The sequence below is a fragment of the Orbicella franksi genome, chromosome 15 (assembly GCF_964199315.1).
Source record: "Orbicella franksi chromosome 15, jaOrbFran1.1, whole genome shotgun sequence".
NCBI classification, from domain to species: domain Eukaryota; kingdom Metazoa; phylum Cnidaria; class Anthozoa; order Scleractinia; family Merulinidae; genus Orbicella; species Orbicella franksi.
Window position 1 is genome coordinate 13,004,609 of NC_138159.1, and position 15,966 is coordinate 13,020,574.

A 15,966-nucleotide genomic window follows, 5' to 3' on the forward strand; every position below is an offset into this window, starting at 1 on the left:
AATATTTAATTCATTTACGAAATTCCTGAAATGAACATTTAATTGAACTTTCATGTGTTAAGTAAAGTCTTCTTATGAACCATTTCATGAGCACATTAAGCTGAAATTAAAGTTACCCTATAGGCTCATTTCATAGGCTTTAGGAAGATCCTCTAAATTGTCTTAAAGGTACATTTAAGTTACTTTAGTTTAGCTTTAATTTTTGCTTGGTGGCTCCAAAAGTTATCTTTAATTTGCCTTTTAATACCATTTAAATGTTAAATAAAAGTTTCAAGTAATCTTTAATTTACCTTTATAGTGTGCCCTAAATGCTCAGAAAATGGTCTTTTTGGAATTGATGGAAAAAGGGCAAAAATCATCAAAAGTGGTGATTTGGGAAATATACTCCACCAGATTGAGGCCAGGCATTTAATCATAATTTAAAGGGGCAGTGATAGCAGGAGTTCCTTAGCTTGTTTGAAAACATGTACAATATTTTATTAAGTTAATCACTGGAATCTGCCATGCAAATTGTTTTGTTTTTTTCATTTTGCTGGATACATAACAAACTAAAGTAAAGTGAAACCCAATTTATATCAGAATTGATTTATTAATTTTTTAATGGTTCTTGTTCCTCTGCATTCTATCATCACATGAGATATTTTTAACATTATTTGCTGACTGCATGGCAATTTACAATAAATAATGAGAAAACATTTACACTGTCCATCAACAGCTACAAAATTAGAAAATTCCGAAATATCTGTTAGCTTAATTCAAAGTTAACAGAATTCACCTGTTTGTCATTTGAGAAAAAAATGCTATCTCTTCATTTTCTTTTTATCTGATTGCACTTTATGGGGGCAATGGCCTACCTGACACATAGGGTAAACATGCAACTCTGACTGAGCTTGCCTTAGCAGGACCAACAAAAGTTTCCAATCCAGAGAGAATTATCTTCAATTTCTCTCTCTAAAAACAGACAAATTACACTAGCCTCTGCTGAGGCAACTCAACCATGTCAATGATAAATGTTGCTCAAAGCTGAGTACAAGAAAGGTCTAGCTTGGGTCTACTCCTCGACCCTTTTTTCCCTTTAAATACTTCTGATTGCCAGTGAACAATGACTTAACAAATAATTAATGAGGATTTTCAAGTTGATCAAATATTCTTAACTATAACAAGAAATCTCTCTTTCAAAAGAACTACAGTATGGGTCCATTTTGAATAACTGGCTAAAGAAGCTAGATCAACTTTGCAATCTTGTATATTTTGAAGTATGAATAACTTCAAAGTAGCTGTACATATATCTTGCAAAAAAAATTAAGTATTTTGACTGAAAATCTGTCAGTTGGCTGTTACTGGTTGCTATTTCATACTGGAGTCCTAAAATGTTTCTAGCTTGTATTCTCGTGATGGTATATTTTCTATAGGATAAATAATTATTACTAAAAATGCAAATTTATGATGTCAATTAACTCTATGAGCATTCATCTGTCAATGACAAATTCATCAAATATTACTATGAAAATACAATGATCTGCTCTTAAAAACCATATAAAGGTTTGTATGCTTTTTAAAATTCTTTGTCATGCTGTCAACCAGTGACCACTAGCAACCTTAGATACAAAAAAAGAGAGAAACATTACAGGGTTAAATGTCTACTCTTTCAGAGCCCATTGAGGGAATTCAGTTGGGGACTGACGTTCTGACTTTTCCTCTGCTTCAATTCTTGGCAAAATTCTTTCTTTTGCCCTCTTTGTGAGCCTTTTCTTATAAGCTTTGTCCAGCTTTTTTTTCATTTTCCTGAGCTGCCTGCTTTCCCATGAGAGTTTCTTAACAGCATACTTCATGACTTTTGCATTGCCATTCTCGTCATTCTCACAGCAGCTTTCCTCGCTGCTCATGGCATCCATGATAAGGATCTCTGCAGCCTTGCCCTTTTCATGCTGGTCAGCCCAGTTGACCAATTCAAGGGCTGCTGTTCGTCTTGACAACTTCTAAAAATACATAATTATATAAAAGGATGAGTAAGATATTCACCTTCTTACAATACAGTCAAACCACATCTTGAGTTTGTTCAATTACTTTTGTTCAACTATAAATCTGTTGGATCATGTGTACTAAAGGTACCCGCAGTTGAGTGTCGATCGATACTTTTGATTGATACTCTCAATCAAGATCTCGATCAATACTTGATCGACATCCCAATTGATACTCGGTCTACACACTATCAACACTTGATCAACAGTCGGTCGATAGTGTGTGAGTGTCAACCGACTCATATCAATCGATCGAAAATTAGTCGACTCTTGACTGACACTCGACCGAGATGACGGTGGAGTGTTGATCAAGTGTCAACTGAGGTGTCGATGGAGTGTCGATTGAGTATTGATCAAGGGTATTGATCGACACTCGACTGCGGATGCCTTTAGTACACATGATCCAATTTGTTTACAATATTTTCATTTCTCTGAGCACACTGGGTTGTAGCTAAAAGAGCTTTATCTGTTGTAGTCCAATGCATAACTCTGTGTGTTTTTGGCTTCACTTACAATTGTAGCTGCATAGTGATATAGTGAAATTTAACAGGTTTAATAGCCTGAGTTTACATGTATGTATGTTAAGGCAAACAAATAAGGATTAATAAAAGAAAAAAAAGTGTGGTTTTCTACCAAGCATCCATTTTTTTGGATTAATTTCATATTCTTTTCAGAAGTCTGAACCTGCCTTCACAGCTTGGATGGCATTTCTTAAAGTGCAAAGTACATAGCTACCTCTCTTTGACGGCCACTCTTGCGAGTCTTCCTTTTGTGATCTTCATATTTAGAAGAGCTCTTTAGCCGCCTTGTCTCGTAACAAGACAGGTAATATCTTTGCAAAGCAGCTGTTAAAAAAAGAAGTGGTAGCACATGTATGATGCAGACTAAACACTTCAGAAAAGACAATTGTTATTTAAATATATATTTGGCAATAATCGTTTGACATGACTATTTGATGAGAATTGATGGACTGAACCCAGGAATAATTTTGCAGGTTTTCTAGAATTAGCCCTATAGCATGCAAACAAGCATGGCAACCTCCTTATTTATTTATTTATTTATTTATTTATTCATTTTTTGATGTAATGGCTGTGATTAAGAAAAGTTTTCAGAAATCATTTCTAATCAATGGAACCAGCAGGGGTTTCATTAATGTTTTCAACAGGAGGGCAACTGGTTTTCGCAGGCAGGCAAAACTTTATAAACTGAACTTCTTTGTAGAAAACTTTCCCTAGGTGGTCAAACGAGGTGGGCAAAATCATCCTCACAGCTGGTCAATTTGCCTGGTGCCCTGCCCTTAATTAAACCCCTTCAAAGTTCATGCATGGAACAAGTTTCAGTTTCAACATTTAAAGCACATGAATACACAATGTACATTTACATAAATTGCCTTGGTAAAAGCAGTGTACCTTCAATAATGGCCCTAGTCCATGGACATCTCTCTGGTCCTCCATATTCAATAAGCACTTGGTTGATAACCCTCTCAAAGATTATTTTGTTGCTCTCTGAACTTACTCTAAAAAGATATAGCATCAACAAAACATTCAGTTTGCTTCATTGTAACACTGCACTTCAGATATTTTAAAACAAGACACATTTTGGACATCATGTATAGTTCTACAGCTGTAGGTGTTATTGCAGATTACTCTGCAAGACAGGGATTCCTTTATCACTCTGCCTGATGGTTGATGTCAGCCACAAGGCAGAAATAAAGACAAGCAATTTTCGTTTTTGCAGCATAGTTGTGGAGGATTACAGACTGTGTTGTTAAGGTTACCCCACATGTATAAATTTTAAACAGGAGGCCACTTTCCCCAATTTGTGTTGTATTAGACAAGACACTTTGCCTTGTAAAATCAGATGTCCATATCATTGAATTACTCACTCTTCATCAAGGTAGAAGCCATGGAAGTCATCTTTTTTGGCCAGAACTTTGTACATTTTCCTGATTGATCTCTGAGAAAGAAACCTTTCAGTTAAAAATAGAGTTTATTGCAGTTGACAGCCTTCTAGGATTGAATTTATTTCCTCTTTTCCACAGAGGCTAGTGCCACTGACTAGCATTTTACAACAGACTCTTTTGAGTTTGTTTATTAATGGTACAATTTATTTGTTCATTTAGGGTGCAGTTTGACAAAGCGACATGTGTTTTAAGCAGTTTCACTGAAAATGACATTGCAAGGATCCTTTACGACATTAGAAAATAATTTTAAGCTTTTGAGTTGAAGGCACATTTTCCTTTATTTTTTCAAAAGTTTTCAAGAGCAACTACTTTTCAGCAACTACCATAATCAGGAAAAAGCAATATGTTTTCTTCAATTACCTTTTGCTTTGTTTTTGTAGGCCTGTTGGCCTTTTGAAAGAATAATGCCCTAAGAATGGCCACTCAGAGTGTACATTTTATTGGCTACAAACACTAGATATAAGCTTTAGGTTTCAATAACAAGAATTATTGGTCAAGAGAAATTTAGTTAATGGTCCTGGAATTTGTCTAATGGATGTTAAAATGTTTAAAAAAGTTACTTTAATAGTAAGTTTCCACCTGTTACTGTCAAAAAGTTACTTTAATAATAACTTTCCACTTGAGGTAAATCAAAAATAACCGAACAACATGACCACCACTTAACAGTCTGAATAATTATGCACACATAATTCATTTGCGCGCCCAATTACGTTATGTTTCTTTAAACGCGAACAACTACGTCAAAAGAAAAAGGAATAGGAAAAATTTTTCAGTGAAGTCATGAAACCGTATTTCTTTGATTTCATTTTGTAGGCTTAGAAGCGAAAAAATTCTACATTAACCTCAACCTTGCCCGAGGTAAATCAAAAAACACGTGATCTGAACAATTATGCACGCATAATTTCGTTCGCGCGCCAAATTAACTGTCACATACGCATACGTAAAAAAAATGGAAAAGGAAAGTTTTTTCTTTAGTCTTGAGAATTTATATTTTAGATTGTATTTCGTAGGCTGAGAAGCAGAAAAATTCAAAGCTAACCTCACTTGATTTCCGTCTTAATTAAGCTTAAGTCCTTAATTATGATACTCGAGAGCCAAACAATAGAAATCATTCAAACGAATTTGTTCGATCTGTATATGGGTCACTGATTTCATTCTCATGCAAACAAGATCCAACAAAATTTAAATTTCATGCGTAAACTTTTCACTTACTCTACATGCAGCTGGTACCACAATTCGCGTGGTCTGTCTTCGACGATGGAAACGTCTTCGAGTACCATTTCCCGCTTCAGCATTTTCTTGGCTCTCCAGCCGCTGCTCGATCCGTTTGAGGACTTCAGCATGAGTTTTGCTGTTTCTTTCGTGCTCCTCCCTGAGCTTCTTGTTTTCCTCGGCAAGTTTTCTGTTGCTTGTTATCACTTCCTCCAATAATACCAAGCATTCGTCGGACAAGTTAGCTCGAACGTCCGTGAGTACATCAACTCGCTCTACCATGATTCTCGATCTCCTGCTTGTCGACAATGACTAGGTATTGGTTGGCTGATCTCCAATGTAAAGTCGACCCAAATGTCGTAGATATTGAAAGAAGAAAAAAGGACTTGCAAACTCGGAGAAGACAAGAATGTAGCTAACAACCTCGAAGAGTAAAGAACGCTCGCCGAAAAAGCGCGCCAATTTATTTGAACTACCGGTACGGGTGCCTCAATCTAGTGCTTCACGTGATCACTAACCAATGTCAAAGTTCCAGTGTCATTTATTAACCCGAAACTCGAGCCTTCTCTACTACGCTTGATCTTCGGCGGGAAATCAGGTCAAAGAGCGTTGAATTTACTCTCCTCTGTGATAGTTTTAAGGTAAGTTCCATTTATTCTTGGATAATACTCCTAATTTGCCGCTTCACATGTCTTCAGAAGCTTTTCAAGCACATGGACAATTTTTTGACTAAAGAAGTAAGCTTGCATAACCTGAGATCGACATGCTCTCATCATTAGTGTATATATTAAATACAGTATAAATCCAAGTGTATGGTTCTTGGTCCGGTTAGAAAGCTAGTGGCTACTCATAATGAAAGCCCAAGTGACATCCATCCAAACCCTGGGGCATTACAAGGGAAATATAGCACCAATTTAAACTACTTTTTCTTCTAGTTGTAGTGACCACCACTGATCAACCAGGTTTCCACACGGGGTGCTTACCATTACTAAGAAAAACTGGTTACGTTGACTTTGAATGATACAGAGAATTTCTGATTTTCTTGTTCCAAACGAAAACACTATATAGTGCACTACCTCCTGAGGTACATGTAGTGCACAATTGCTTGATTTTACAGGTTTGTCTGATCCCTAATTTTGACTGTTAACCAAAATTTCTGCCGGAATTTTTTGGGTCAATGTTAAGCACCAGTAAGTTTTCCTTCTAACAACTTCTTTTCCTCTTGTGACTCTGATCTGTTTCATTGGTCACACCAGTCACAAATAATGCATTTTACAAAATAACTGAGCTACTATGCGGGCTCTCATTGGTCAATAGGTGTGTTTAGATGAGAGTATGTAAACGGGGTTGTGACATTTTAGATTCGCGCATATTTTTGAGAATTATTTTATACTGGTAAAAGCAATGGAGTACTCAGGTTGGGAGAATTCTCGAAAGTTACCCTCAACTACATCTTGGGTTTGCATAACTGTCGAATTCTCCCTACCCTCCTTGTGTTTAGATGAGACTATGTAAACATGGAAAAAGTTCTCTATTGCTTAAACTTTAAGTGGAAGGAAATAGCTTAAAACCGTAGAGGAATGGTCCTGATCTCTTAATCAAGGAAATTGATGTCCCGTAGTTTGAGAATATACAAAAAATAATGCAGAAAAGGATGAGCCCTATTTTTAGTATATCTGTTTTCATTATTTTAAGAGAATGGGAAAGCACAATAAAAGTGCACGCAAGGAATACTTAAAAAGGAGAAGGAACAGATTAAAAAGGAAAAGAGAAGAAGTAGTCAGTGAAGAAGTTAATAATGATGATGAGATTTCAACAAGCACAGACAATGACAGCTGTCTTGGACAGGATAGCAGTGAAAGTGAAACTGGTAGTGATATTCTGCAAGGTTGTTATCTTGACCCTAATGATCCCGAAGTCCAGAGGCGTTATAGTTATCCTGATCCAAAGCATGATCGTCTTCTAGTGGGATTTTACAGATTTCAGGAAAACAAAAGGAAGCTGCTTAAACTCTTACGAAACCCTTTGGGGGATGAATGGTTTGGATAAAAAGGTAAGATTCAATCATGTGAATTTATGGCATACAAAAAATGTGAAGATCCTTGAAGATAATATTTAAGCAGTGGTCTTAGTAGTCATCACATATTGCCAGAGCAGTGTTTCAATGCACTGTCAGCTTGGTTGAATGCTTTAGTTTTTTAGTTTTGTTTCATCTAAGTGTTATTTTCTCTTTTTGTTAAAGGCACATATTGCCATGCCTTTTAAACAATTCTCAGCACATCTAGTGAGACATTAATCATGTAAACAAATTCAATTCATATTGGTTGAATTTGTGTTTTCAAAGTAGGATTCATTGATAATTAGGGTTTCACAAGGTAAGATCTCGATAATGGTAAATTTCATGAGTGACAGCATTTTTTTTAGATAGAAAACAATACTACAGCTGTAGATCTTGATATTTGGTACTATTTGTGAGTGACTAACAGATTGCAGAGCTTAATTGGATGGTACATGTAATAAGTGATCACATTCCTAATTGGCATGCAAATCAAGATTTTTGCAGCTTTCTTGTGTTATAACAATACAATTTATTGATTAAGGGTTTCACAGTGTGAGATCTTGATACTTGGTACATTTTGTGAGTGATGGCATTTGTGCCAGATCTTTACGCTTAATTGGATCAAGATGAGTGACCACATTTGAACCAAGGCAATGATCAGTTTTGACCTGTGTTTGTTTTGTTTAATGTTATGGAGTTGGCCATTAATTTTGTATTGTGAGACCTTGATAGCTAGTGCATTTTGTGAGTGCGTGATGGCATTTTGACTTGGCCATGCACACTGGAAACCACATTTACACCAAGTGACTTCGGTTCTTAAAACACATTTCATTGTTTTATTCAAAAATAGAACTTATTAATTTAAATTACGCAATGTTTGATCTTGATGGTTAGTACTACATGTATTTGCCAGTGACTGAGAGATGGTAAAGCTTAATTGAACTGTAATAGTGACCACATTCCTAATTGGCATGCAAATCAAGAGTTTGGCACCTTTCTTGTGTTATAACAATACAATTTATTGATTAATTAAGGTTTTCACAATGTGAGATCTTGATACTTGGTACATTTTGTGAGTGACGGCATTTGTGCCAGATCTTTATGCTTAATTGTATCAAGACGAGTGACCACATTTGAACCAAGGCAATGATCAGTTTTGACCTGTGTTTGTTTAGTTTAATGTTGTGGGGTTGGCCATTAATTTCATATTGTCAGACCTTGATAGCTAGTACATTTTGTGAGTGAGGTGAAGGCATTTTGACTTGGCCATGCACACTGGAAACCACATTTACACCAAGTGACTTTGGTTCTTACAACACATCTCATTGTTTTATTCAAAAATAGAACTTATTAATTTAGATTACACAATGTTTGATCTTGATGGTCAGTACTACATGTATTTGCCAGTGACTGAGAGATGGTAAAGCTTAATTGGTATATGTAATAAGTGATCACATTCCTAACTGGCATGCAAATCAAGATTTTTGCAGCTTTCTTGTGTTATAATAATACAATTTATTGATTAAGGGTTTCACATTGTGAGATCTTGATACTTGGTACATTTTGTGAGTGATGGCATTTGTGCCAGATCTTTACGCTTAATTGTATCAAGATGAGTGACCACATTTGAACCAAGGCAATGATCAGTTTTGACCTGTGTTTGTTTTGTTTAATGTTGTGGGGTTGGCTGTTAATTTTGTATTGTCAGACCTTGATAGCTAGTACATTTTGTGAGTGAGGTGAAGGCATTTTGACTTGGCCATGCACACTGGAAACCACATTTACACCAAGTGACTTTGGTTCTTAAAACACATCTCATTGTTTTATTCAAAAATAGAACTTATTAATTTAAATTACACAATGTTTGATCTTGATGGTCAGTATTACATGTATTTGCCAGTGACTGAGAGATGGTAAAGCTTAATTGGACTGTAATAGAGTGACCACATTCCTAATTGGCATGCAAATCAAGATTTTTGCAGCTTTCTTGTGTTATAATAATACAATTTATTGATTAAGGGTTTCACATTGTGAGATCTTGATACTTGGTACATTTTGTGAGTGAAGGCATTTGTGCCAGATCTTTACGCTTAATTGGATCAAGACGAGTGACCACATCCAAACCAACTCAATGATCAGTTTTGACCTGTGTTTGTTTTGTTGAATGATATGGCGTTGGTTAATTTCATATTGTCAGACCTTGATAGCTAGTACATTTTGTGAGTGCGTGATGGCATTTTCACTTGGCCATGCACACCAGAGACCATATTTATGCCAAGTGACTTTGGTTCTTAAAACACATTTCGATGGTTTATTAAAAAATAGAACTGTTGAATTTAGATTACACATGTTTGATCTTGATGGTTAGTACTACATGTATTTGCCACTGACTGAGAGATGGTAAAGCTTAATTGGACTGTAATAGAGTGACCACATTCCTAATTGGCATGCAAATGAAGAGTTTGGCAGCTTTGTTGTGTTGTAAATTACAATACAATTTACTGATTAAGGGTTTCACAATGGGAGATCTTGATACTTGGTACATTTTGTGAGTGACAGCGTTTGTGCCAGATCTTTACGCGTAATTGTGTCAAGACGAGCGACCACATTCAAACCAACGCAATGATCAGTTTTGCTAGCTAATACATTTGTGAGTGCTTGATGGCATTTTTGACTTGGGCATGCACACTGGAGACCACATTCACACCAAGTGACTTTGGTTCTTAAAACACATCTCCTTAGTGTTTTATTCAAAAATATAACTTATTTAAATACTTAGATTACACAATGTTTGATGGTGATGTTTAGTGCTATTTGCCAGTGGGTGTTACAAAACTATTCATTTTTCTTCCATCTTTTTCAGGCATCTCAAGGAAATTCATTGAGGCTTGGCAACTTCCATTTGAAATAGAAATCTTTTGGGTAAATAAGCAAATTGAAACATTTTGAACCATGTGACTTGCCAATTGACATGTCAATTGTGTACATGTATCCACTAATTAGAGCCAAATCAAAGGATAACCAAAAGCACAAAAAAAAAAATGATAATTACCGTTGTGGCTTGCTGATTTTTTTCTTATCTGATCAGCTTTTCCGCATGACTATTTGCAATTTCGAGATGCACGATTGTATATATTTTTTGTTTGTAGTTTTGATTCACACAGTTCATGTAACAGGGTTCACTTAAGTTCTGAATTTACTGCTTATATACAGGCTGTAGCATTATCTTTATGGGCCATGACTGATTGCATATAAAGATATTTACAATATGAAGAAGGCCACTGTAATTACAAAGTTGTAGAAATTCTGTTTTGGATTGACAATCGAACAAGAGACTTTTTTGATTTCTATCGTGATCACGCGTGCAAACAATAATTAATGCTCAACTTAATTAAAGGCGATCATATACTTTTTCACTAGATTGCAGTTCATTAAACTGATTTCTATAAATGAACATTTCTGATGACGGGAGACACAGCAATTTTCTTCCCCCCCCCCCCTTGTTCAAATTTGGCAGTAGCAAATCTGGAAAAGATTCTTTGAACAGGCATAAATGAACATGGTCCTCCTGGCTGGAACTTGTTTTTGAAAACTTTGACAGGATTCCCATAACTATTTGTGTCCTCGTCGGGTATATACCATCTCATGCAAGCGAAGTAGTGTGTGAGATGATCATTTCCCAGCTTAATTGAATGGCGAAAGTAATACTGTGCAATGCCAGCAGACACACAGAATGTTTCTTTCAGGACTTGACCATTATTTGCGGGCCAGGATGCTAAAATTTGGCCTGAACGTATCCCTCTTGGTTGCAATTTAGACCCGAAGGTGGTAGACCAAATCTTTATAGAGCCGTACTTGTGTATGCTTTCCCCGAGATCACTTGGTACAATATCTATGTTTGCGTACATGACTTGGTAAACTGATTTTAGCACAGTCAAATCATCCGCGTCCAAGTGAACTAGTTTATAGCATGAAGGTGTGGTTACACCTGAATAATTTCTCCAGTTTATGCCATCTAGTGACGCAGTTGACGCAATGTTATTAAACTCGTGACCTGTGGACCAGTCTGATGGGGACATTTCTTCACCCTCGTTGCTTCCCAAACTTGTTGGTAAACACAAATGCAGAAACTCATCTTGATACATTGTGGGTAGCGTCATATCTTTCAAATACCTTGACATTAGAAATTGCCTCATGAGTTGTAGTTCCACAGATCTTTTGTTTGTCTGTGTGCTGCCCAAAATACCATTGAAGCGTTCGAAACTAAAGCACCAAAAACTCGTAACCGGTCCATGGTCAAGTATAACCTCTTTCAAATGGTTATGCAGATGCATATTTGGTGTAACGACATGCTTGCCGTACAAATTTTCGACTGACTTGCAGAACTTCAGGATCAAACCGTCGGCAATGTTCAGGTCGGTTTTGGAAATAGCCGACTGGCAGAAGTATTTACAAGCTAAAACAAACGTTTGCCAGCATCTGAAATGATCCTCCGGTAAGATACCTTTAAGGCAATAAATAGAGTATATTAGTGTCCAATTTTTCCATTGTTCAGCCGTATATGAACCGGAATTACTGGTTATTCGGGTTGGGAGCCTACCGATGTCACCAGGTACTTCTAATGATTTGATTCTGTCCTCGATGTCTCTCAGTTGACTCGGGGAAAATAATTTCATGTCGTTCCATAGTTGGAACATCTTTTTCGCTGTCCCAAGAAAAAGATTGTGCATCGGATCAACGGTGCAAAATCTTATAACGTCGAAGTAGTCAAGATCAAGTAGGATGCTATAGTGCGTGATACCGCTTTTTTGACCCAGCAAATTTCGCTGGGCTTTTGTTTTGCACTTAGCAATTTTGACAGCTTGTCGACGATGGTCTTCATTAGTACGGGACCTCCACAGATTTCGATCAAATCCGGAATAATCCCTTTTTTCCCCAAAGCCACCAGGAAATTGTTTTAAACAACGCGAGCATCCAAATACTGCTGAGTGACTCTTAAATCCACAGATCTTTCGAGTTGCAGGAACGTCAGAGGAAACACACATAACTGCAGCACGGAACATTAAAGCAAATCTGCTTAGAGAAGACTTCAAACGAACGCCCTTCCACAAGGCCTTAAGTTCATCCACCGCTGGCTCCAAGAACTCGTTCAGATCTTTAGGTTCACGATCAAGTGAAGGAACAACGCCAATGACAATTATGTTTTCCCATTTAAAACGTTCAGCTCTAGGTAAATTTAAAGTTGCCAAATAAAATACCCCAACTGAGTAATCTTTCCGACGTGTCATTGGTTGAAAGAAGTCAAAGTTTAACATAAAGCCATAATTCCGGGGCTTCTTCAGGAAATCTGCTCCACCAACGGTTTGAAACTCCTTCCATAAATTCCCGTCATATACATCGGCAAGTATTTGTTCCCCCACCTCTCTTTTCCTCCATAACTCGCAATTCGAGGCGAAGTTTTGCCGCTGGACAAATTTTTCGAGCTCTTCGATAATGCTATTGGTGCAATAATATTTGATTGGGTAAAAACACGATTTACCGTTTTGAAGAGTAACTCGCGTGACAATAGTAGCATTACAATTCACTTTCCTCCCTCTGGAAAAATAAGTGTTGCTACACGTTTTGGCAACTTGTCGATTGTTCACCATCGTAAGGCAGGAATCGTATTTATACAGCTTCGTACACTTGGGGCAAACCACAAACTTGTTAAAGTTATCTCTATCAAAATTCAGGAATTGTCTGACGAGGTAGAGTGATCCAGGGAAGCTCAATATTATCTTCTCAAAAACTTCATTTGAGATTTCTATGCCCAGAACCTTGAGCCATGAGACGAGGAACCGGAGCAACCAAGCCATTCCATTATCACTCAGATGGCAAGTCGCTTGCCAGATAAGCAGAAAATAAACAAACCAAAATATCAGTGAATTCACTTTCTGTAATGGTGTCTGCCGGCGCTGAAACTCGGGAAGCGGCGGGGCACTTTCTATGTCTCTGGACAACATCTCGGGTAGTACCCCGTTCCAGATTTCTTCGGACTCGCAATCGGAACTTGACTTCTCGTCACTTTGGTGATCATCACTGTTGCTGCTACCCGGGTCTTCAATTTCATCGTCATTTGAAGGGGAAGCTGTATCATTTTGGTTGTCGTCTTCGGACTGAAACGAGTACAGAATGACGAAAACAGTGATCAAACCGCGGCTCCTGATCAGTAACTCCGAATTTATATATTTAAAACAATTAAATGGAAGTGATTGTTAATTACTGACTTAACTGGAAGGGGGTTCAAATCAAGTTTTAAGGTCATTTTGGCTACTACAGACATCTACGCCATCGGTCCCCGGAAAGATTCATTTAGCCCCGGCGGAGGGGAGGTTAGGGGGGGGGGGTGGGACTTGCATATGAAAGGGGTGGGATGCTCGTCACCTCGCTTAGGGGTGTAAATTTCGGGTTTTGGTCTCACTTAGGGTGTTCAAGGCAAAACGCCATCATTTGTAGCCTATATGTAGCCGTGAAGGTCTCGTTTAGGGTTTCGATCGAGGGAAGAAATATAAAAATATATATTTAACTTGTTTTAAATATGGTCTCTTTTAGGGGTCAAAAAAATCCTGAGCCACGCCATGATTGGTCTCCTTGAGGGGTTTAATTCAAAATTTCCGACGAGCATCCTCACCCTTTCATGTGCGAAGTCCCCCCCCCCCCCCTCCGGCATTAAGGTTCCATCCGAACGTTTCTGAGATCTTCTCGTTACTTCTCTGCCCTCCTCAGTGATTTATGAGTCAAACAACTTTGTATTCTAGATAGTTCATTCTGAATTGATTCAAAACGAACGCCCCCATAGTCTTCATGCTGCAAAGACAAATTTTACTAAACAATGTGGAACTGGGAGGTGGATGATGTCGCTCGCTTTATTCAATTCGTTGCCGGGGAAACAAACAATAAAATACAATAAAAGCCTTGCCCGGGCCGGATGTTTTCTGCCTACCACGCATATTTCAGGACGGTGGATACTAAATACAAAGACAAAGACCACAAAGGTCTTTTCCCCGAATCAAGATCAGTCAAGACTGAGTGGAAAAAGGGATCTCATACATGCTGATATTTTAGTGTTTTGCGTTTTAGTACTAAAATCAAGTTTTTAACCTTGGCTTGGTGGCAGTGGGAAAAATGTTTCGTGTATTTTAGTCGTGTGCTTGATGGCGTGCCACGTGCACATTTCAAACAGTACATTAATTACCTGCACAGAGTTTGGTCCTTCCTGAGTGGAATTTCCAGGCACTGATTGCTCATCAAGGTTTCTTTCTGTAGGTTTCAAAAGGAGGCATTTTTTTGGAGAGTTAACACACTCGCTAAAACGCGAAGATGCTTCAAACATGTCCAGGAGATCTAAACGAATCTAAAATTACTAACCTTCATCGTCTGAAGAGCTTGATGTTCCAGAATCTAAATCGCAAGACTCTACTGTAGATTGCCTGGTGCTATCGGATAAAACTGAGTACCTTTTCCTTTCGTGTCTTTCGTAGGTCGAACGCGATACGACATTATCACAATGAGCGCAATAAACGTAACCTTTAGCTTCATCGAGCGCGAACGCCGGGTCCATAATTCTCTATCGGAAGTCACGAGCTGTGAAGTTTAGTGGGACAATATCTGCTTTGTTTAAGGTTTACTAAAAGTTAATTAAAGATTGATTAAAGTTCAACTATGTTTACCAACTTTCATGTTCTAATTTAAGATGTCAAAAGAGATTATACGGATTTTAGTTTACTTTAACTCTTCCTTAAAGGTACAAAACCTTAAGGTCCGTTTTGGAAATAAAAAAAAGATTGCTTAATGGTAACCTAAATGTTTTAGTTTTTAAAGTTTAACTTAAGGTTAATTAAAGACCGATTAAAGTTTCATTGAACCTTTATGAAGTTTATTGTCACATTAAAGACAACGAAAGATTAAGAACAGCTTTCAGGTTCCTTTAATTATTTCTTAAAGTCACCAAAATTTGTGTTTTTGTCCTGTGCTGGTAATGAGGCGTAGAAACGTTTTGCAGTTTCAGATAAATATTTCTGAGCTAGCTTTATACAGTCTTACTTAACATCATCGCGAATGGGTTTCTTTTCTAGTCTCACTGGAACCAAATGTTCAGCCGCATTCAATTCCACGCCTTGCGTTTTCCTCAGAAACGAGACAATTCTCGGCTTTTCTTTCGTATCCATTGTAAACCTTACAAATGGGGTTTCCGGGTGCCAGCTTAGTTGTAAGTTCTCATCCTGATCGGTTATTTCTCCAGAACCAAAATTGATAAACGCGATCTTCCTTACTTCGAATTTCTCGCGTTCAATGTCCTCGCTTCTAGCAACGTACTTCATTATTAGAAAGCTTTTATAGTTCATAATCCAATCCAAATTCACCCAGTAACTTTTAACGTTATTTAAGCGGCTGTTTCGTAGTGTCGTTTCCCACTCCTGTGGAGTTTCAATTTTTTCTTTGGTGTTAAAGAATTGCTGAATACAGCCAAACCGTCTGTCACAAATTGAAAATGAGTGTCTCTCCAGTAGGAATTTAAGGTCTACTCTTAGAAACTCTCCCTTTCTAACAATACGGTCTAGGTAAAAAAATAAGTAGGATTCTTTAAACTGAGCCGGCGAGTTATCTGCCCACAGTATAAGGTGATGGAATTTACCGTATTTTTCCTGAAGGCTTTTCAGAAGATAGTTCAG

At 37.5% G+C, this 15,966-nt stretch overlaps 2 protein-coding genes and 1 pseudogene across 3 annotated transcripts; 1 reads left to right on the plus strand and 2 right to left on the minus strand.

Moving 5' to 3' along the window:
• Positions 1 to 1,547: 1,547 nt before the first annotated feature.
• LOC145469983 (uncharacterized) lies at positions 1,548 to 5,478 on the minus strand. The gene is made up of 5 exons (XM_081453813.1): positions 5,197 to 5,478; positions 3,907 to 3,977; positions 3,431 to 3,537; positions 2,757 to 2,866; positions 1,548 to 1,979 (listed from the first exon to the last, which is right to left on the minus strand). Exons 1-5 carry the CDS (start codon positions 5,476 to 5,478, stop codon positions 1,641 to 1,643), a joined length of 909 nt encoding a protein of 302 aa, XP_081309939.1. The 3' UTR covers positions 1,548 to 1,640.
• A 273-nt stretch (positions 5,479 to 5,751) lies between these two features.
• LOC145470023 (uncharacterized) lies at positions 5,752 to 10,272 on the plus strand. 2 transcript variants are annotated; one of them, XM_081453861.1, is made up of 3 exons: positions 5,752 to 5,837; positions 6,892 to 7,249; positions 10,119 to 10,272. In XM_081453861.1, the coding sequence occupies exon 2, from the start codon at positions 6,895 to 6,897 to the stop codon at positions 7,243 to 7,245; it is 351 nt and encodes a 116-aa protein (XP_081309987.1). In that variant the 5' UTR covers positions 5,752 to 5,837; positions 6,892 to 6,894; the 3' UTR covers positions 7,246 to 7,249; positions 10,119 to 10,272. The 2 variants fall into 2 exon arrangements, with proteins under 2 accessions (XP_081309987.1, XP_081309986.1); XM_081453860.1 differs by lacking the exon at positions 10,119 to 10,272 and having other exon boundaries at positions 6,892 to 7,611.
• A 676-nt stretch (positions 10,273 to 10,948) lies between these two features.
• LOC145470251 (uncharacterized) lies at positions 10,949 to 15,245 on the minus strand (annotated as a pseudogene).
• Positions 15,246 to 15,966: the final 721 nt, after the last annotated feature.